Source organism: Apaloderma vittatum, unplaced genomic scaffold (assembly GCF_000703405.1).
Source record: "Apaloderma vittatum isolate BGI_N311 unplaced genomic scaffold, ASM70340v1 scaffold11830, whole genome shotgun sequence".
NCBI lineage: Eukaryota > Metazoa > Chordata > Aves > Trogoniformes > Trogonidae > Apaloderma > Apaloderma vittatum.
In genome coordinates this window covers 66,583-90,603 of record NW_009694089.1, presented here as the reverse complement: position 1 = coordinate 90,603, position 24,021 = coordinate 66,583, and the positions used below count along the sequence as shown (strand labels likewise).

General features: G+C 38.0%; 1 protein-coding gene across 1 annotated transcript in view; it reads left to right on the top strand.

Annotated features, from left to right (window-relative positions):
• VEGFC (vascular endothelial growth factor C) overlaps positions 1 to 24,021 on the top strand; it is a 76,345-nt gene that overhangs the window by 36,454 nt on the left and 15,870 nt on the right. Inside the window, exons 2-3 of the mRNA XM_009866382.1 lie at positions 18,174 to 18,387; positions 20,300 to 20,490. Of these exons, the coding sequence (XP_009864684.1) occupies positions 18,174 to 18,387; positions 20,300 to 20,490 (405 nt within the window). The remainder of the gene's footprint in view (positions 1 to 18,173; positions 18,388 to 20,299; positions 20,491 to 24,021) is intronic.

Here is a 24,021-nt window from a genome sequence, read left to right as displayed (position 1 = left end):
TTGCTGGATTTGACTGTATTTCTTTGTCTGTTTGATATTCCTTTGAAAAAAAATCGTAAGCAAACTTTATTTATAATAATATGCCATATGTTCTGTCTGGATGTACACTTTCTGACATCTATTTCTATCTAGGATAGCTCATGCTTTCTGAATACTAGATTAAGTCTAAATCCTGAGGCAATCACTTTATAATGGCAAATCAACATCATTGTAATTATGTTATCCCTCTGATTCAGGATTTGATAACTTTACTTGTATTAACAGATTTAAAGCCTTTCATTAAGAATATCGATAAAGTGAGTTACAGGGTGTGTTTTGTTTGTTTTTCCCCAAATGTTGTTGCTTCAGGTTTGGATGTATTAATAAATAGATATATTTCTGCCTGCCAGTGATGTTTGCCTGACACTGCTATCTCAAAGAATTGGTAGAGGTCTTTAGCGTGTGTGGTCTTTTGTATTGCCACTGGGCAAAACTGCAGGAACTGAAAATTTATAGTATTGCTCCCTTTCCCATATGTTCCCTGCGGTTACTGTTTGAATACTGGTGTTTTTTTTTAAATGGAGAGCATCACAGCTACCTTGAAGTGTGTTTATTCCTTAGAAAGGTGCTGAGTTTGGCAGCACTGGAGTTGGTGGGCAAAATCAGTAGGGGCAAATAGCATCATTGTATAGACAGTCAGTGCTCGGAGATTTTTATGCACGTGACGTTCGATTTTAAAGACTGTTGAGACTCGTGTTTCAGGCATCCATGTAAGGAATGCTCTGAGGGAATGTTGGAATTCAGCTCAGGAATCCGACAACATATGGCTGCAGAGAATAGGGACCCGTCCTTAAATGACAGGTATTTGTTAAAAATGTGAAAAAAGGATGAGAATGTAAAAGATACATCTGGACACTCCAGAGGGAAAGTATATTTTGTTCTGTCTGCAGACTACAAAATACTGTGGTTTGATGCACACTTTACTGAAAGAAGGTCAAAATAAGCCACACAAGAATTTAAATTGACAGAAAAGATACAGTTTTAAGTTCAACTTAAAAGTGTGCACTTACTTGGGAGGGCTAATTACCTTCCAAAACGAGGTTGTCCACTTCGGATTCATACCCTCCACGTGTGCGCTCCATGTTACTCTACAGATGGAATAGCAAGGTCTTTCATTTAAATTACAGCAGGCCAACCTTTGAACTTAATCAGCGTGCCTGTTCTTGCGATCCAGCCTCCTGTATTTGATGTGCCTGAATACCACGGTGCTGAAGACTGAAGGAGACTTAGAAGTCCTCATGCAAAGCCAGCAAACATCTACTGATGTGCATATCATCTGGCAATTAGCTGTGCACTCTGTGCAGCTGCTTCTGTATATGCCAAGGGCAACAAGAATAAGATGGTCAGGCTGGTGCTTGAGCCCCGAAAAGTCAACTACTGTTTCTGAACATGGTCCAGACCCTACAGTGCCTGTTGACTGTAGCCTTGCTGCAGTGTCCCAGATTTGGCAGTGAGTTTGCATCCCTTATTTATCAGTAGGAGTTAAGTGCTCTTTTCTGTTTAAATAGCTGATAAAAATCTCCTGACTACCATGTGCTTTTCAAGCATGAAAAATACCGCTGCCTATGTCTATTGGCAGTGAGTGTTTCACAATGTATTGGAACACAATGTAACCTTGAAAGCAGACTCCTTTAAATAGTGTTCTGATCACTCACATAGCAGTATCGGAGAAACTGCAGAACTTGAGCAGTGATTATACATCTTCTGTTGCTTCCAACTAACTGCTGACTTTTTTAACTAAATGAATGTACCCAGTGTGTCACTTGAGAATCAGAAGCATTAACTAATGCAGCCAATTCTTCATCTTTCATCTGCTGCTCAAAAAATCTTGTTCAGATGACAATAAAATTATGCTGATTTGCGTGTACACCAGAGGATGAAATATAACTATAGTTGTATAGTATATAACTATGTTTAACCATAAAAGCATAGACAAGAGAATATATTGTTTCTGCTATTTTAAAGTTTTATAATTCACATCTGTACAGAAAAAATGTTTGCTAATAAAAATGTTAGAGCGTTGGCCTCTTATAAAAGAAAAATCCATCTATTAAGTCACAGCTTCTCAGTCAGTGGTGCACAGTTAATGTGTTGCTCACAAATCAGAAATGAATAGCTAAAATGAAGGCCAACAGAAGCATTTGATCTTGCCCAAAAACCAACATAAGCTGCAGATTACTGTCCTGGGTAGAAACAAAGTATATAGGAGCAGTTATCAAGCATATTATTTTAAAGTGTTGAATAATTAGAAAAAAATTGTTTTAAAATCTAGATGTTTAACAACAGTCAAAATGTTCAGTGCTCACTAGTACAATGCATTATGGAGCTGATGTATTTTTCTAGCACATTTTTTTTTAATTTTCTGCATTTATATCAAAGTGTTCTGCTTCAGCAGCAGAGAAAGTATCACTGAGAACATTACTTCAGAATAGACAGTATGGACATGAGATAGGATGAGAAGCATGAGGGAGTTCAGAGAGTGTGAGACGGTCAAGGAACTTTTTCCTATGGTAAGACCAGTAAGTGATTGGTTTTCTGCCTGGAGAGCTGGTTGGATTATTTTTGGTATTCTGCTTGAAACGCTTGCGGTAGTGGAGGTTGAGTCCATGGTGTATATAGGCTTTCAGCATTAAATTTTCTATTTAATTTAGCAGAAAGCTAGTCAGGGTGTTTAAGGGAGATACATTTTCACAAAGCCCTTTCTTGGCAGGGAATATTGAGCAAAAGCCCATTTACTAAAAATTGATCTTGTAAATACCTTCAGAAACCAACAGAAAATTAATATGGATCAATAAAGTTATTACACTGAACTGTGGCACTCTGAAGCTACTTGGCTTCCCTGTGGTATGACCTGTGTGGGGAGTTACCATGTTGCAAATTATGTGTGTTGTGTTCTAATTTGATTGGTCTTTCCACTTTCCAGGGAGACTGTGTACCAGGCATTACTTTGGGAGGCATTAGAAATTAATCATGATTTTGAAAATGATTGTGCATGTGTATCTTATGTACATGATATACCTTAAGGAACCAAAGTCTGTATCTAGGCAGTTTTTGTGGACTGTAGTAGCAGCAAACTCGTCCCTGGGCCGCTTAGGTCAACCCTTGTTGATGCTGCCCAGAGGAGACTGACCATGAGCACTTGGCACAGCAGTTCATATGGATCCCCTTGACTCCCACAGAATGTCTCTGAAACATAATTACTTTTTTGTTGTTGTTGTTTCCAAGCATCCTTCAGTTCAGAGGCGTTTTTTTGGTTGATTTTTTTTTTTTTTTTTGAATTTAAAGTGTGTATTTCAGCCCCTTGGAAAGGTGTTTGCAGAGGGTAAAGCTGCAGGTGCATGCTGGATGCCCTGGAAGGTGGCAGGAGGGTTTTGTTGGTGCCAGACTGGCTAAGAGATGTTGGAGACAAACTCGTGGCATTTTGTGTTTGCACTGTTAGCAGCAGGTCCTTGAGTGAACTATCTTGTCAGCTATGTCTGGGAAGAAGAGACCAACGGGCCTGAACTGACAATGTATGAACACTCTTGCCTTTGAGTCGTACAGCTAGTCTGATAAAAAATGATAGCATGCACTTTGCCTGGATTGTAATGTTTGCAGAATGATGGAAAAATGTTTTCTGAACATATGTTGTGGGGTAAACTAAGAAAGGACTGAAGCCAACCTGATGTAAACATCTAAAAAAAAAATTGGAATTGAGAATTAATTATACAAACATGCTGCAACAGGCAAAAACGGTTAGAGAAGTCAACAAAAGCTATTATGGGCATTGGTAAGATCATCTAAAGATCACCAGGCTGCTTTAATAACGAGCTGAAATGTAACCAAGAATTGGAGAAAGACTTTGGGGTAGGAAAAATACTGTTTTGTGTTTTAGCAGAAAGACTAATACGGAAGTTAGGTCAATAGGTTTTGAAAGCAAATTAGCATGTTTGAAATGAAAAATATAGCAGCAGTGGAACAAACGTTAGCTGTCAGGTAACTGATTTTCAAAGTCCAATAATGTTGGCCATAGAAGAGCAAAAGAAAGTCAAGTAGGAAACTGAATTTTAAAGCTTTGGGAGGGTGAAAGACAACGTGATATTTAGGGCTATTAAAACGACAGATACTGTGACTGTAGGGACTGAAACGTGCTGCACACAGTGATGTATAGATGCAGTACTTAAGCTAGGAGGCGAAATCCTGTAATCCTCACTAAACAAAAATCCCATTGAAGTCAGTAGAAGATTTGGGTGCACAAGGAATGTATAACTGGGCAATTAGAGACAAACTTGTAGCCTGACCTTGACTGGGCCTTTGTGCCTGTGATTAGCTGTACCCATAGCATCTGGGCACATTTGTTTAAAGGCACAGTCAATTTTAATGACATCTCAAAATCCCCCACAATTATGCCATTAGTTAAAGTTCTAATTAATCCAAATGACAAATGCAAATAATTGCAGGGAGCCATGTTAAGGTTACACTTTTAAAATCTGAGTCTTTTGGAATGGCAAAGTTCTGCATTCTTTATTCTTTTCCTTCTTAGGCAAAACAGGAATTTAATAGATCCTGTTCTAGTTTTGTCTCTAATAATGTAGGATGACAGTTATGTGACTGTTCAGAAATGTAAGACAGTAAGGGAGATTATTGTGTGGGATGTCTGAAATAACCTCCAGGTCAATTAATAAAAATTCATAAGAGCATCTGCCATACATGTTTATAAACCTACATTAATAATTGCTCTCTAAATAGTTTTAAAACTCTTTCACTATGAAACAAAATGTTCTTAAAGATCGTTAATTTACATTTTCTCCTCTTTAGCGATCCTAGTTCAAATACAATTGAAAATAAACAAAACACTTTCTTTGAAACAAAATTTAATTCAACATACCAGAAACGTCATTCTCACTGCCAGTTACTCTAATGGGACATGTGTTCCCTGTGTCTGAATCTACTTTGTTTGAAAAGAGCTGCTGTCTCAAAGCGCTGAGGAAATTGCAGTTCTCAGTAAAAGAAATGCTAGAAACGTATGCAAGAACAGACAGAAATTGTTTCATGGTCTGGTCCTGTAAATGGTAACCTCAGTGACTCCAGTGAGGTCTTGGTATTAACAAGTGTGTGTCCAAAATTCCCATTTCCAAGACTGCAGTCCTGCAAAGACACGTATGTTCTTCACGATACACAATACTCCATCATGGTTTTTTACTTTGTATATATATAATGATATTTAATTATAAATAATCTTGGGAAGTGGTTTCATACACTTGGAAAATGTGATTCCTTAAGGGTTGCTAGTAGTGCTAGAGAAATTTCTCTTCTGCGTAAATTCTCCTGCTCTAACACTTTCTTCTGCTAAAAATCTCAAAAAAAATATGGAACTGTTTATTTCGAGAAAACCAACTGATACAATGGGATGTGTACATTTGCTTCTGAAGAATAAAATCTCAGGGTGCTCTGAGCCTGAGACTATATGTTAGATTGCACTATCCTGGTCCTAACCAACTTTTACTCCCTTATGTCTTTCTTCCCTCATTCCTATTTTCACCTCACAAATCCAATACCCGGGTTTATTTACTTAAAGTTCTTCTGTTCAAGATTCTGTAACCGGGTGAATACAAAATGCACTGATACAAAACCATTTTTTTTTTTCATAAAATAATCGTTTACTTCTAAAAGCAGATTAAAAGCTTAACATGAGAAAATATTCCAATATACCAGTAAGGTTTATGTATATGCTTAGCTTAACTTAAATCATCTTCCCTACATCTTTCCATAGACTTTGAATAACTAGAGTCTCTGTTCCCCTTTCTTCTGCTCTCTGTGTGCTTCCTTTTAATATATATAATCCCTATAAATCCGTTTTCTTTTTCATTAGTTTCTGGGCTTGGATAAGAATAAGGGCAACTCAGCAAGGTGATATAGGACAAGTTTCAGCTAATGGCAATTATCATGGGTTTCAAGATGCAATATTATACCTTCCATCAGAGGTTATACATACTCTTGCAATCCAGTGCAAGTTGATAGTTCAGGGCCTGCTTTGTAAATCTGTTCTTGCAGAATTTCATTCTGCAGTCAAGCAGTCTTCAGAAAGTCTTCTGATAACATACTGTGTTCAGCATTGGATTACTCTGTGTCCTGTCATTATAAATTAGGATCTAGTTTAATACTGCTGATGTTCCCTGACCCTTTTTAAGTAACATTACAATACAATACACTATTCAGAATAATTTAAGCTAAAAATAATGGGCAACATATATTTCTCCTGATTTGGTTGTATGAAAGGGAATTATGACCAAGTCTCAATCTAGTTCTTGAATTTGTCATTCTCAAGGATTCTTTTGCCTTTCCTCATCTCTCATTCCTTGCTGACAAATTAATACCTGTCAGGTTTTATGTAGAACCATAGAATACTTTTGGTTGGAAAAGACACTTAAGATCAGTGAGTCCAACCGTCGACCCAGCCTTACCAAGTCATCTGCTAAACCATGTCCCTAAGGATGACATCTACTCATTTTTTAAATGCCTCCAGCAATGGTGACTCAACTACCTCCCTGAGCAGGCAGTTCCAGTGCCTGACAACCCTTTCGGTGAAGAAGTTCCTCCTAATATCCAACCTAAACCTCCCTGGTGCGACTTGAGGCCATTTCCTCTTGTCCTATCACTTTTTACATGAGAGAAGAGACCAACCCCCACCTCACTACAGCCTCCTTTCAGGTAGTTGCAGAGAGCAATAAGGTCCTCCCTCAGCCTCCTTTTCGCCAGGCTAAACAACCCCAGTTCCTGCAGCCGCTCCTCATCACACTTGTTCTCCAGACCCTTCACCAGATGTTTTCCCTTCTTTGGACATGCTCCAGCACCTTAATGTCTTTCTTGTAAGGAGAGACTCAAAACTGAACACAGGGTTTGAGATGTGGCCTCATGACTGCTGTGTACAGGTGGACAGTGACTTCCCTAGTCCTACTGGTCACACTATTTCTGTTACAGGCAGAACATCTGCGAAATTAGTGAGGATGCACTCAATCTCCTTGTCCAGGCCATTGATAAAGATACCAAAGTACATGGTACAATAAGCTTTCTCCCTTAGTGATACACAAGCATTACTTCTCATTTTGTGATCAAAACCCCTTGTTTTTTCCTTCCCCATAGTTCGGAAGGGATGCGACAGCTTCATGGAACTACTGATCTCTTACATTGTAGTTTACAATGAAGTTAGCCCATGGGGGAAAGCAAAGGCATACCTTACATCATCTTACCCTTTCTGTGGAGAGGAATACCTCAGCTGCTCTTTGCAGAACCTGAAAGCATGCAGCTGGTACAGATTTTTCAAATATAGGAAGTATAAACAGTATTTTTCCATGTCATACTATTCCATAATTCTCAGACATTGATGTGTTAAGGTACTGTATTTTCTTGTGTTTCCGTAATTTGCTCTTAATGGGACATTATGGCTTTGTGTGTGGGTGAAGGGTTTTGTTATTGTCTTTTGTTTTTAAAAAGCTTTCAATGTAATGTTCTTAAAGGCTTCAAAATAAATCTTCTTCTCTTCGTACTGTTGTAACCCATCTGGAATTTTGGGATTAAGATTGGATTTTCTCTTGTTGTCTGGCTTTTTTTTCCTGTAGCATCAAAAGGCAAGGAAAAAAGTATTATGGGCTCAATATCTAAACAAGTGGGTTTGTTTCTGTATAACTTCTCTGTAACAGATTTTATTGATAATCCAAAGGATATTCCACACAGAACAACTTTCAAACTGAAATTATCTGAGTAGGTAGTGAGTAGCAGGTCCTTCTCATTTTGTACCTACCTCAGGCTACTGAAATTCAGATGATCTCTTTCTTCTGCCTTTTGCATTAGCAAAGAATCTTTATGTAAAATGTTTGGATAAAAAATTAAGTCTTCTTCTGTTTATTAATGAAATCTCACCAATTTAATACCTTAGTTATCAAAGCCTTAGCTGTGTTTTGTGTTTGGTGTGTTACTTTGAGTTATTAGACAGTTGTTTTTTAATGACTTGTGTAAAATGAACTGAAGAAACATGATCCTAAATCAAATAATCAGATAATATTGAATTTTTGGAGGCATACACTTAGAAACTGCAGTTTTATAAAATGCACAGGTTTCTAAGAGCCTTTATGCATTTCCTTTTTTATACATATAGAACTTGTTTGTAATAGTTTAAAACAAAGATTTTGCAACTGGAATTGCTGTGTTATAACTTGCTCATTATTCTTTCAGTTTTTGTTGAGTTTTAAGTAGTGTATGGTGTTTATAACTGGAATATTTGTTGAAATAGACAATGTGACATGGTAGGTGGTCTTCTAATTAATATTTCTGTACGGATCTGTAAACTGTGCAAGGCTTGTTTAACAATACAGAAATCACGTCCTACTAGATTAAGACATTTGTTTAGGAATAAAGTTCATTTTTTTTCTTTGAAATTCAGTTGATCTGGTTTCATGGCCTGTGAAATTATTTACTTTAAGAACTATTTTAAAAGCCTAGTTAATTCAAGAAATTTCTGTGACCCGTTGCTAAATATTTAGATCACATATTAATTACATTTGCTCAGGGCTTCAAATAATGACTATAAAAACTCATTGAAAAGGAAAGTTACTTAGTAGTGAGAGAAATTATACAACAATGATAAGAGGTGATGTGTTCATGTAATCCTTCTGTCCTGTAAGTGGCCACATAGCTAAAAATTAAAGAATAAACAGGAGTGTTAAATTGAAAACTACTCTTGTCACAGTTAGAATACACCATATGCTGTAGTCTCTGTGTTCAACATAACTCAGAAATGTTCTTAAGAATATGCAATTTCTTATTCCAGCTCTTAGTGCAAACTGTTTTTACTCAACCTGTAGAATAGAAAACATTACAATAAAACTGTACCTACTGCCTTTTTTGAAGCCTGGCACTTCATATATATGGCTGGAACTTGCTAACTGATGAGGGTCTAGGTGTTTTTGCACGTACTGTGCTCCAGCAGTATCTCAGAACAGGCTGGCGTTCAGATTAAAATGAAGGGGTTGTCCCATAGTTTTCCGCTTAGTAAATCTCTACTTGATACTGAGAAGGTTTTTAATTCTCAGTGCCTGTGCTACATCTGCTGAAGTGATGACAGATAATTGCAGTGTTCCCATGTTAATACTTTTCTTCAAAAACTGTCTCCATATTTGTTTGCTTTTACTGCCAAAACTAATAGCAGTTGCTAATAAAAGTAATGATCATACCAATGAAAGCTGAGTAAAGGCTGAAAATAAACAGTCTTCTTATAAAGGCTTTGTAGTTTATCCTCGTGTATTAATTTTTAATGAGATACATCTGACTGTTGAAAGGAAAACAAAAGGTTGCTAAAAAAAAGGCAATATTCAAATTATTAAAAAATTTGCTTGACTGACATTTTATCTTTTTCTGAGAGAGTAAGATCTGATAACCAGAATTTTTAGTTGGAGTTCAATTTCTAAGTACTAATGTATTCTTTTAAAAAATTGCTTGGTTCACTTTCCTTAATGTCAGTTAAAAATTACTTAAAAGTATTCAACAGCATAGTGTTTTTATGATGTGTTAAATGCTACAGAATCGCCTTGGGGCATCAACTCATGTGCCTTGTAGCTGGGACACATGTGGTTGCCACTGGAGCCTTCCCAGCTGCCATGGGTGTGTTGCAGAGGGCACTGCCATTCTCATGCTGCTGGTTGTCTCCTTTCCAGAGGATTGCTGTGTCTGTTAGCCACCTTGGTAACCCAGAAATCATCACAATGTTGTCCTTTATTTTCACTCTACAAATATGTTTTACTTACAAGTGGTTGCCCCTTCCTTCAGACCCTTCATGGTGATGCTTGCATTTGTCATCACTGATCACTGGAGCTGTGAATGACCAAGAAAAGAATACACAAATCTCATCTGGTACAGATCGCACTGCCTGATTTCTCCAAGATTTAATCAGATACAAGCCTTTCGGCAGCAATAATCCAAATCCTTATCGATTCCCAATCTATTTGTAGTGCTAGCTGGAAGCTTCAGTATGAGTCTCTGAATCACTTAAACAATCCAGATGCAGCTGCACTTGGACAGCAAATGATTATCCCACCGATTTCCATGACTGCTGTGCTGCCTTTGACCTTTCAATTTGTGGGCTCATCTAGTGCGAGCTCCTGAATAGTGAATCGGGTCTATTGATAACAGGCTTGTGTTTTGTATTTTATTTTGCAATTATGACTTGCTGTATTCTGTAGGGATTTATGCACACAAGTTGAAGGCTTGGAACAATGCAAATTTCAAAGGTGGGGCTGAAGTGCAAGAGAACAAAACCTTTTTTGTTACTACAATCTAGTTGTGAAATTGCTCCAAACAAGGTTCAGCTTGGTGCTACCAACCCTCTTTCTCCAAACTGCTTTCCATCATAGTCAGGAATGGTACTTAAACCCTTTCTTTTACTGTTCCTGTGCATATATGAATAGATACCTAGATCGTATGGATTTCTCTCATGGCACCATGACATTACCATCTCTAATTGTACAAGATACCATGTTGCCTACAGTAGCGTCTTAATTTCCCAAGCTCATAGAAACCTGGGACAACTGACCATCCAAGATGAGCTCCTAAAGAAATTGGGCAGCAGAGCAGGGAGTTGCTCTAGGAAGTGACTAGAATTATTTTTTTCTCTCTCTCTGCTTCTCAGGAAATAAGACTCAGATTAAAAAAAAAACAAAAAAATTGTTTTCATAAGTAATTCCCACCGAATACATGAAAGTACTTGCATTTTGTTAGGGAAGGTTGAGAATCTTTCAGGAATGCAGGTACTTGAGGAATAAGCACCAGCCAAAAGGCATGTTTCAGAACCTCAGCAGCAGCTAAATGCTTGAGTGAAGGACCTCTACCCTAAGTGTCATTGTGCAAATCTATAATGTGACATGTGTTTTTCAGCATTTTATAAGAATATCTAAATAAAATATTACTTGGAAAATGCTGACTTGCACAAAAATTTAATTTCTCTCAAAATAGAAATTTTACATTTTGTACTTCAGCTTAAATACATATGAACAGGAGAACAATATTAAGTAATATAAACCTAGAATGGTTTTCTACCAGTTTATGCATCTTCATCTTCAAAAATGTTCTGGACAAAAGAAAAAAGAAGTGATATATTATATAGAAATGAAACTTCTGTAGTCTAATAGCTTATTCTCATGGCCAATGTATTTTTCTACCTTTTTAACAAATTCTCTTTCAAATCTCAAACTTGTTTATTTTTCCTTGCCTGCTTTACCCCTTCTCCCTCCACCTGCCATCCCCCTCCCCCCTTTATTTGTTTTCTTTGCCTGGTGTTATCCTCTGTCTTTAAAATGCTAGAATGAATCGAGGTTACTTAAAGCATAATATAGTTGAGACCATTATATTTGTTTTTTACTTTCATTTTTACTTTTTATGTTTGTCTGATGTGCTTTGTAAGCTCTTTGGAGCAGAGACAGATTCTAATCTCTCTGCTGTTCTCGCAATGTTTTGATTTAGTTCAAATTAATTGCAGTAGTCTTACTACTTATTTAAAGTATTGTGAAATAAAAATATATACTCATACTGTTTCACTTCTGGAAGGCACTGCTTTGTTACTATATTGAATGGTAACTTAAAAATTTACAACTGTGGACAGTCATTCAGTTTTACTGGTGACAAATTGGTGTTCATGAGATCAAAATCAGGGGTATTTTAGCATGATTGTAGGGGTGGACAAAAAACTTGAATTTAATCCTTAACCATGGCTAAGATATTCAATCAGGATATTTTCTTTTTTTTCTGGCATCAACTTCTAAAAAACTAGCACTGAAAGAAATACAAAAACATGCAAGTGAAGTGTTTATACATACTTTTCTTTTGCAATGTTTCCATTTGCTTGCACACTGTTTCAATGTTCAGATCTAACTGCTTGGTTTTGAATACATTTCAGTCAGTCAATAAATACAGAATATAAGTATATTAAAATGGAAGGGTTTATAGGCAGCATTTTCCTATTAAGAATTGTCAACAAAATCCTTGAAAATGAAACACACTGACAACTATGGTCAGAGCAGATGCATAAAGTACCATTATAGCACGTTGCACCATCAATAATGTGTCAAGCATGCTGCCAAATATTAAGTGTTCTGACCTTTGTTATTAATAATAGAGGCAGACACTGGGGACATGTGAAAGACAAATAATGTAATGCATGGAAAATCTATTATAGATTTGATTTTGTTAATGGATATAGAGCCTATTTGGTGTCCTGCCCTTCCCTTTGCAAGCCATAATTTTATGAAAAACGGGACAGACCATGTAATGGAAAGCCACATGGTGAAAAGCATACTTTGATAGAATAAAATGTTTCTAAGTTAAATAAATAATGGTGAGAGAGCAGTTGTCATCAAGCTTTACTGCTTTATTTATATGTATATTTTTCATTTCCCCTGTTCCTCGGGAAATAGTGTGGAAGAAGTGAAATGAATCAAGCTTGTCTTTAATGCGTTCTCCATTTGTTCTGGTATTTTTAAGTTGTTATTTTGCTGAATGTCATCTATCTTCTTGTAGAGAGGGGCTTCTCAAAGGTGTAGTCAATGTCTTTTTCCAGAGCATAGCTTCTAGCACTTTTAGGCGATTGTGCAGAACAACAGAGATAATATGTAAAAATGACAAAAGCAGTAGAATCACCAGCCAAAAGACAAACACTCAGAAAGGGAGTGGTTGTGTTTTTGTAAAACAAACAAATAAACAAACAAAACACCCAAAACTCCACATCCATCAACAAGCAAACAAAATGACTGCAAAGAAACAAACAAACCACCATAACAAAAAAAAAAGTGAACCTCTTACCTGACTTAAAAGAGCACAGAACATAGGAAATAGGGGAACAGAGAAAAGTCCTTCCTCTACAGGCACTGATGGCACAATTTTCTGCTTCCTTCTCAATGTAAAATGTAGATCCCAGAATGTCTTGCCAGTAGAACTTTCAGCATTTCACAGAATCATACAGAATTATTGAAGCTGGAAGAGACCTCTGAGATCACCAGGTCCAGCCTGTGACCCGGCATCACCACATCAGCCAGACCAGGGCACTAAGTGCCACATCCAGCCTCTCCTTAAACACCTCCAGGGACGGTGACTCCACCCCTTCCCTGGACAGCACATCCCAATGCCTGATCACCCTCTCCGTGAGGAAGAGCTTCCTGAGATCCAACCTAAACCTCCCCTGACGCAGTTTCAGGCCATGTCCTCTCATCCTATCACTGGTTGCCTGGGAGAAGATCCAGACCCCCACCTGACTGCACCCTCCCTTCAGGCAGTTGTAGAGAGTGATAAGGTCCCCCCTGAGTCTCCTCCAGGCTAAACACCCCCAGCTCCCTCCGCCTCTCCTCACAGGACTTTCCCTCCAGTCCCTTCCCCAGCCTCGCTGCTCTGCTCTGGACCCGCTCCAGCCCCTCAGGGTCTTTCTTGCAGTGAGGGGCCCAGCCCTGCACACAGGGCTCGAGGGGAGGCCTCACCAGGGCTGAGCACAGGGGCAGAATCACATCCCTGCTCCTGCTGGCCACACTGCTCCTGATATAAGCCAGGATGCCATTGGCCTTCCGGGCCACCTGGGCACTCTGCTGGCTCGTGTCCACCCAGTTGTCAGCCAGCACTCCTGGATCGCTCTCTGCCAGGCTGCTCCACGGGATTTCATGTGGTGTGTACTGCAACTGGTTATATGAAAGTCAGTGGTCTGTTTATCAGTACTTTTACTTTGGTCCTAAAAGTTGTAGCAGTTCTCTCTTACCACGTTGTTAACATTGTATTACTTGCAGAAAATAGAGCATTATTTTTAAATTTAAGGTGACATTTGGAAATAGCTACTAGCTTGGTGACACTAACTGTGTCCTGGTTTTGGCTGGGATAAAGATAATTTTTCTTCTTAGTAGCTATTAATATTGCTGATTTTTGGATTCAGTATGGGATTTGGTCTACAAATAGTATCTAAACTTCACTAATCTGGCCTTGTATAAGATTGATGAAAAATTGAGAACTCCTCCGATCTGTAGTGTATTTTTGTTGATGTTGCTTTCTTTGTGTCTTATCATGAATTCTCAAGAGGTGTTGAAGTCTAGGTTTCCATTGCAAAACCATTTTGAGGTTTTATTTTTTTCTAGTGCCCTGCAGTAAAAGCCAATGCACAATTAAAAAAGAGCAAAGAATTTGGAATAAAAAGTAGGGACTGAGATAGTATATTTTTGTGAGACTAACCCAAAATTTGGACAAAATAAAAAACAGCTCTCATGTTTACAGAAGCATTTGCATTCCTCTGTTAAAAATTTAGAAATCCTCTTTAACAGTCCTTAATAATCTGATGCTTTTACTGTATGCAGGACACATTCTTCTAATCAACTAGAACTTAAGATATTTGATTTTCATGTCAACAGTAAAATTTGACTATTGTACAAAAATAAATCACTCCACAAGCTCCTTACACATATGTTCCTTTAAACAGTTTAACACAGGTGAAAGCAATTTGCTGCAGTTAAAAAACACGTAGACTTGCAGTGAATATACCAGGAAGAGGTCTGATCTGTGTGTCAAAGTAATATTGGAAACATATTGAAAAGTCAACATACTCTTTTTTCCCTAGCGCTGGGCACTGCATATACTGTATTTAGTAGACGTGTATGGATTTCCATCTCCTTTCTTGCTAGATTGGAGGAGGGGAGGCGACAAAAGCCCTCTAGTGATCAAGTTGTTTTTCCACAGTGTAGTTCTAAGTTTGAATTGAAGTCATCTTTACCAAAAATAGGCTTTGTTAAAGTAAATATAAAATAATTCAGATGCAGTAATGGCAATTCCTTTCTTTAAAAGTAATTTTATCTATGCTTTCCAGAAATTGTTCATGTTAGGTGAACACTTCATGTTGTAGGCACAGGACACTGGCTCATGGAATATTCATAAAGAAATACAATTGAAAACAATGCTTGATTAAATTTGATACAATATTTTATTAAAGCCACTAATTTCTTCGTGGTTTGCCTTCTAGTCATACATTTTTTAGATGCATATGACATATTTTACGTCCATCTGAAAACACATGACTATATTTCCTGACTACAGAGGATTTTGTCAGCACACATTATTTTTAACAAATGTAATCATTTTCCTGCTTCATACTCTGGCGTCTTATGAGCTAAGTAATTTTGAGTTTCAGTACTTCTTTTTCTGATGATCTAGGCCTGTATCTTGAATATCTGAAACACTGATAGACAATTTTTGCTTACATTGGACTGCACAGGCTTCTAAGGGATTCATCAAAGGTTGGTGAACCTTTGGTTGAATTCCCTTTCCGTGTCCCCTGCCGTGATCTGCTAAGACCTCCTAGGAGATGGCCAAACACGGTTTCCATTCCTATCCCTTTTCCATAATGGACCAGCACACCCAGCCTTCTGACAGGATGCACAAGCCATACTGCCTCTGTGCCAGGACATCCTATGCCACGCATATTCCCGTCACATAGTAGATGCACATCTCATCATCATCATCATGACTAGGCTTCGCGAACGAAGATATGAGAAGAGCTCTACCCACACTTGCTACAAGCGCGCTGATGGCTAAAAAGGCAGTTGCGGGATAGGCAAGTCCAGTTGCAAAGCACATCGGAAAGTCTCCTTAGGCGGTATTGGTGAGGCACGGTTCTTTCTGCGTTGTCTTTTGTCCTCGAGACTAATTCTACGTGCGTCCTCAAAGGAGGCAGCAGCGTTATGGATGATGTGTCTCCACATCTCCCGATTGGAGGCCAGAGTGGACCACTGATGGTAGTCAATATGTCCAAAACTGAGGTATTGTTTCAGAGAGTCCTTGTATCTCCTCTTAGGGGCTCCTCTGTTGTGGCAGCTGGTGGCGAGTTCACCACAGAGCACAGCCTTAGGGATCTGCAGTACTGGCATTTGCTGCACTGCTGCAGTGAGCCGCTTCTCCCTCTTCTCTGCACTGGTGAGGCCTCACCTGGAGTACTGTGTCCAGTTCTGGGCTCACCAGTTCAAGAAGGACAAGGAACTACTGGAGAGAGTCTAGCGCAGAGCCACTAAGATGATGAGGGAACTGGAGCCTCTGTCATATGAGGAAAGGCTGAGAAGCTGGGTCTGTGTAGTTTGAAGAAGAGGAGGCTGATGGAGGATCTCATCTATGCTTATAAATATCTAAAGTGTGGGTGTGAGGAAGATGGGGCCAGGCTCTTCTCAGTGGTGTCCAGTGATAGGACAAGGGGCAGTGGTCACAAACTGGAAAACAAGAGGTTCAGCTTAAACATAAGGAAATACTTATTTACTGTGAGGGTGACAGAGCACTGGAACAGGCTGCCCAAGAGAGGTTGTGAAGTCTCTGTCTCTGGAGGCTTTGAAACACCGCCTGGACGCATTCCTGTGTGATCTACTCTGGCAGAGTGGTTGGACTAGGTGATCTTCAGAGGTCTCTTCCAACCCCTGACATTCTGTGATTTCCCCTTACTCAAGGGGTATGTGCTGCATCATCCTCGGAGAACAGTCTGGTGGGGATGAGGCTGCTCAAACCCTGCTCTTTGCACCTCACAGGAGAGGTGAAAGCAAGCAGAGGCTGAAACGGTTGTTTGTTCAGCTTGGGTTTTTGTCTGTGACCCACTGATTGAGAACCTCTGTGGCATCCTGCAAGCAGTGCAGGGGTGGGGTGGGAGGCAAGGTGCTTTGTGTTGCTTCAAATTTGAAGGCAAGAACCCAAGGTAACACTTTGACATATAAAATGACTTTGAAATCTATATTAGCTTTGGCTTCTCTATTTATAGAAATGAATTCTGTGAATCTGCCTTACCACCTGTGTTTGACACCTTTTAACCCTTTGTACCGTTTTAGTTGTTTATGGGACAAGAAGCGGTTTTCGTTCAGGTGGGCTAGTTCAGAACTGGTTGTTTTACTCACACAGTGTTCAAAATCACTGAATTGAAAGAATTTCTTTTTTATTAGTAGTGAAGTTTGCTAAGGAATCTTAAATTTCAGTTTCTCTAGTTTTATACTCCTGGTTTTAGACATATGTTTCACAGTGTTACAGCCTGGTGTTTCTTGGATTAGAGCAACAGTTGTGTGGTAAACTGTGCAGTCTGCATCCAGTTGCTAGACACCCTTTACGGAGTGTACCTCTATATTTTGTGTCTCATGCTGCCATCTAAAGGCCATGTAGGCTGAAAAAGTGGCTATAACCTTCTTCAATACTCTTTTTTCTCCTTACTGCCTTTCCCTTTGGGAAGTCAGCAATTCGTGGATGAGAAAGGTGTGCAGGGAGTAAGAGCAGCCCTTTGATGTAGTATATTTCACCTAAGGGGACAGAAGAATCTTCCAGATAAGTGAGAAATTAGAATGTAAATCTGAATAGCAGCCTTTGAGGAAAATGCAGTTGCGATGTATTTGCGCAAAAGCCAGCAAATAAGAAAGTGAGATTAGAGGATTTGAGGCTACTCTTGAAAGAGCAAGTTAAGGAGTGTAGTGCTTAGAGAACTGAAGAGTTTCAGTTGAAACTGTTAGCAGTGAGGGAGTGTGCAGTTCAGATTCTTAAAGGTACCAAAGTCCTTGACTCCTACTGATTTAAGGATTAGTGCTTTATAATAGAACTTGCTTTTTAAGATTTTCCCTAAAAAGGTACAAAATAACATGAATTATTTTCGCCTTTTTTCTAATTTAACTATTTTTGCATTAATGGGTGTTTCATTTTTCCTGGACTAAGGGAAAACGGACAAGAATTTGGTGTTAATTTTAAGAGCTTGTGATATTAAATAACATGCACATAATTTATATATTTCAAGATTTAAGCATTCAAAATTTTATCACAAAAATGTTCCTTTCCAGAATAAAAATGCATTTATTTTAGTCTGTAAACTGTATTTGCTTAGGCTTAATTCTATAGCTCCTCTCTTACACAGATGTTTTGAACTACAAGTATGGTAAAGAAATAGTGGCAGAAGCAAAATATTTTGGTATTTGTCAATATAGTACTGTTGGCATTGACTGACAAAAGCAGGTATTATAATGAGGACCCATTTGATCACAACTTTATTTTACAATGTATGAGTTGTTTTTCAGGCTAGTTTCCAGCAAACCTTGTGTAATAGAGAAAGAAATTAATCTTGCACGTTACTTTGACAGGCTCATGCAAGCAAAGACCTGGAGGAGCAGTTGCGGTCTGTGTCCAGTGTGGATGAACTCATGACAGTACTTTACCCAGAATACTGGAAAATGTTCAAATGTCAGTTGAGGAAAGGAGGTTGGCAACACAACAGGGAACACTCCAGCTTTGACACAAGATCAGATGATTCCCTGAAATTTGCCGCAGCACACTATAATGCAGAGATCCTGAAAAGTAAGTACAGGACACAAAACACGTTCTAACACACAAGAAATTAAAATCCAAAAGCTTCTCAGTTGCGTCAAAAGTATTTTAAAAGCTAAGCATTGTCAATAAACCTGCTTCAGTGGTTTGATTTGATGTCACATCTATAATATAAAATTTTTGACAGTCAACCGGCATTAATGAAGTAAATTGCACCGCAGATGTATTTGTGGAACGTTGCGTTGTAAGACAGGAATAGACTGCTTTCTTAACTCAGTAGAGAAAGTTAAGTGTTTGTCTTAAGGTATAAGGAATCCTGCTTTGTAGAGGCTGTAAAAATTTTCAAAAAAGCAAAGAGGACAGTAATAGTTGGATTCATTGAACTGTTTCTGTTTGTTTTCTGCATCACAGATGCTATTGTTTTCTTCTCTTAGGCACTATTGCTTTAGGAGGCCAAATAATCCCATTGTAGCTTTTACCTGTTAGAGGAGGACAGTTGTCATCATGTTATGCTCAAACCAGGAAAAAAGTAGCTTTCAAATATTTTAGTACCATTTAGTGTTTCAGATGGACCGGATAAAAATGTATTAGCTTACAATTTAAACAAATGCTTACAGGCAGAGAAACAGGATTTATTGCAGGAGATGTATTTTCTGACATAATGTTGAAAATCATGTACCTTAATGGTGACTTTAAGGTACACATTTGGTGAAATTTCCATTTTTGCTGAATAACCTACCAAAAACTGATGCCAAGGGAGAATAAAGGAGCTACAAGTCACATTGCTGTTTAGTATAAGATTGTGCATGGTTAAAGGCTGTATAACACAGTGTGAAATATTTGCCCAAATCTGCATGGATAATCTAGGCACAAATACTATCTTTCAGATTAAATCATATGGTTTATATAATTGCTAAATAATAACCTTTTACCTTAAATTATGCTCTAGTAGTTAACAAAGTGAACATGTATTGAAATTCACATTAAGCTTGCAGGCATCAAATTTAATGTTTCTAATCTATTGTATCCAAGTGAAAGTACTGTGTGGGACTGGTTTAAATGACTTTGCAGAGCTTCTCTAGACCTCGCTCAAGGTGAGACTTTCCCCAGCCATAGGAGGAAGGACATGTACAGCTTGCGCTGCTGCCTGGCAGGTTGAGGGGAGGTGATTCTACTGCTGTACCTCTGCTCTGGAAAGACCCCAGCTGCAGTACTGTGTCCAGCTCTGGACACAGACCTGTTGGAGCAAGTCCAGAACAGGATCACAGAAATACTCAGAGGGATGGAACACCTCTCCTGTGAAGAATGGTTGAGAGTTGGGGCTGTACAGCCTGGAGAAGGCTCCAGGGAGACCTTATTGTGGCCTTTGAACAGTTAAAGTGGGCCTATAAAAAGATGGGGGCATTCTTTTCAGCAAGGCCTGTTGCAGCAGGACAGGGGGCAATGGTTTTAAACTAAAAGCAGTTACGTTTAGACTAGATATAGGGAAGAAATTTTTTACAGTGCTAGTGTTGAAACACTGGAGCAGGTTGCTCAGAGAGGTGGTAGAAGTCTCATCCCAGCAAACATTCAAGATTAGGTTAGACGGGGCTTGAAGCAACCTGATCTAGTAGATGTCCCTGCTTATTGCAGAGATATGGGACTAGAAGGTCTTTAAAAGTTCCTTCCAACCTCAACTATTCTGTGATTCTGTGTTCTAAGATCTGTCCAACCTTTTTAGGTTCCCTCTTAGCTCCTCGGTGACTTATCTTCTGCTCCATGACAATGTCACAAACCTATTGTCACTAGCTAGAAATTAAGAGACTTATTTCACCAGGTAAAGTGCGTGAATCTTGCAATGCATATTATGTTTCTAAACTTAAAATCCTACTAATTTACTACAGGAGAGTATTGTTTTTAAACAGGTACTTTATAACACATGAAATTCCCTATAACTTGGCAGGTATTGATACTGAATGGAGAAAAACTCAGTGCATGCCACGTGAAGTGTGTGTGGATGTGGGAAAAGAGTTTGGAGCAACTACAAACACCTTCTTTAAACCCCCATGTGTATCCATCTACAGATGTGGAGGTTGCTGCAATAGTGAAGGACTCCAGTGTATGAATGTCAGCACAAATTACATCAGCAAGACAGTAAGTTCTCACTCTTATTACAGTCCAAGTGTTCCTTGCAAATCCATTTATGATCATACAATATTTTAAACCTTCTTATTGCTACTATGAGTAGGGAAAAAAAATCAGGCAAGCACTCTGGAAAACTGGCCTGTAATTTTATTAGTGAAGACTGTTTTAGGACATGTGCAGACAGGATACAAATTGCAAATAAAGCCTTTTAGGAACTGAAATTTGTTGTGTTAAGATACATTAGTATAATGTACCTGTTTGTTTTGTTTTGGTTTAATGCATCTTCCTTAGGTGTATGTGCAGGTTTTATTCTTCAGTTTCAGGTAGGAGTGTGCAGATACAATGTATTGAGCCTGTGAGCCACCTTGAAAGGAAAAGCATGCACACGTTATTCTATTTCAAGTAGATATAGCAATTAACACAATTATCATGTAAAAACAGTCATACTTCAAAATCTTTGCTGGGTTATTTTGCTTTTGTTACAGTATTTGATAGGGTTTTTTTATTGGTTGTGGGCTCTTTGACTTCTTACCTCATCTTTCTCATACTTGGAAGAAAACTAATTTTAGTGTAAATCTGGCTTCCTTTTTCAACTAGACTCATCTAGCTGAAGATGCAATACGTATTTATAAGTACGATACACAACTGCACAGCTACAAAACTGTAGCCCACAGAAATTTTGTTCCTTTATCATGAAGCTTCTTAGTTCTCTGAGCTTTCCTGAGAGGGGATTAGAAACGGGGAACATAAACACAACATTAAAAAACCCACTTGTTTTTTAAAATACATTTTCTGTCCTCATTTCTCACCAGATATATCTGTCTGAAATGGTAGGTTGTACCAAAAATTTTCAATGCTAAATTTAAGCTAGTAGTAGACAGCCACACACAGCACAGGAAAAATATAACTCAAATAGCTTAAACAAGGAAAACTACAACACTGGTTTTGTTCAAGTCCATAGTTACTCCCACAAACAGCTGTCCTAGTTCCAGTTGCTTGAAAGATAATTTTCATGTTATAAACTAAGATATATTACTTTTTTTTTTTTTTGGTCATGGTATTCCATTTAGCACGGATTTCCTGGTCTTTGAGCACCATATCACTTTGGAGTAAATAATCCATTTCTATTCATCTTTCTGTTCGTATCTGTTGAGTGAAGAAATTTTTTTGCCTAGCAGAAAATGTTTAGTCCTGAGGGGATTTTTTAAGCTCTTGATGTTGTTGATGATGATATGATATAGGAGTAGTTAAAGATTTGAGAGAGTCTGAGAAGGAAAATGTTAAAGGACTCATCAGAAGGAAGAAAGAGGCAATACCACTGTTTTGTTTTCTTACCTATTCTGTAAAAGCAAGCAACTTAATCTCTGAGTTTTCTGTCTTGCTTCTGCTTTCCAGTTTTATCTGGTCCTTGACAGAATGAAGTTTTATAAAAAAAAACCTAAATAAAGGAAGAGAGCTATAGCTATATCTCTTCATCTGTCATCATCTCAAATATTTTTAAAGTTATGTGACCACAGCTTACCCTATATCAGATGAGAATTAGGAAGAAAAAAGTATTGGATCCAAGACCCTTCTGTGGAATTCAGGTACCCTACACACCTATTTTCACTACTTTTTTATTTCCTGAATGAAATCAGAACAAATGATTAGTAACTAGGCATCTTCTGTTTTTTCGTAAGCCACTATCTTTGTAGCGTTATTTTTGGTGCATAAACTCTGTAGGATAACTACATACTGGTCACTCTGCAGAGAAGGTGCTCAATGGGAAATTAACTTTTCGGCTGGAGCTCTTACTGTAAGGGTAACCTCTAGCATTGCTTCCAGACATTAAAATCTAAAGGAAGTGGATATCAGTTTTCATCAAAATTAATTAACAAGAACTAAGCACAGAAATTATTTTTATGGGGAGTAAGTCACTGATTGTCAGGAGAATGGACTAGGTCAGATGTGCCTAGATTGGGTTGTGGAACGCTGTGGTGGTCTAGAGAGAGGTCAATAATTCTCTAGTTCAGGACACGTTCCTCCTTTTTAGCTACTTTATTAAAAAAAAAAAAGTATTCTGCTTTGCTTTTAATAAATTTTTTTTCCACAAAAAAAAAGTGTTTCTGCAGTGGCTAGGGAGTGTTTATACAATCTTGATTAGGATGTGGTACAACATCTGTGAAAACATTTGAGGGCACCGTAGGCTAATTCGTAAAATGCAGTAGATCTTTTTCTTCTCCGTCTTCCATGACACTATATAATAGGCCAGCCTTGTAAGTGGTGGCTTGTCTAATAAAGACCTATGGGGAAGGTGGTTGGTTGGTTTTTGGTTTTGTAGTGTGGTCAAGTTGTTTTTTTTTTCTCTAATTCATTATTAATCAAAAAGCTGCTCTCCATTTCCATGACATGAGTAATTCAGCAGCAGTTACAAAGACTGGAACTACCTGGTATATCAACAGCCTGTCCCTCAGCTGTACTGTTATGCCCTACCTATAGGTACTTGGTTATAGGTTGAAGGCAAGCAGTGAGCAGATGTCAAAGAGTCATCTCATTCCATTCTTCCTCATGGCTGGCAGGATGGACAGCTTTTTGACTTATTTCAGCTCATTTGATGTAAAGGTCCTAAATCTTCTTGTTTCATGGTTACAGTAATAGTCCCTCAAGGGAAAACATCTTTCCAAGCAGTTTGAAATTAGCTTTAGAGGAGCTTTTCTCACAGGAAACAAGTTAACAGCTTGACATTGTTTGCCATATTTGAGATGTACATGGTGTTCCTTTACACAATTTGGAGATGCATATGTCAAAAGAATTTTCAGTCATTTTGAACTTTACTATTTATGCCTTTTCCCATGCATTTTTCTCTGTTAAACTGATGATCGTAATGATATAGTAGAAGTACTGTTAATAGTGGGACATATATCAGTATCGTTTCCAAATGTTTTTTGTTAAAATTTCTGGAAAGAAAGAAAAAGTGATTCAAATATAAAAAGGGAGAATAAGGAGACAAGCATATTAAACAGATATGGAATGTATTATATCAGATAAGTTAGTTGTTGTATCACACATAAGCCTTGAAATACTGTTTTTTTCCAAAAAGATATATAGTAAAATAAATAATGGCGATGTACCATTTTTCAAATAGATTATTTTCATTGTTTCCAGTATAGAGATGTTTAGAGCTTTGAAATCAAGCAGTCATATATCCTTAGCTTAAAAATCTGCCCAGACACATAGTACTTTATTACACTGGTTATATTTGGCTGGCCTTACTGACACTTTAGGAAGTGCAAAGGTTACAAGTGATGGAAACTGAGAGTCAATCAATTTAAGGGAAACTTGCCAAAATAAACTGCAGACCATTAGAAGAACATGGTACAGTTAGTGTAAATCTCGGGGAAAACAAAATCATACATAAATCCTGTATTTGAAAATTATCCAGAATGATAAGCTTCCCTCATCGTGATATGAAAATACCAGTTTTCATTATTTTATATTTCAGAAGTCAGTGAACATAATAATTTTATGTGTGGTGATACATATAATGATGGTGCTGAATAG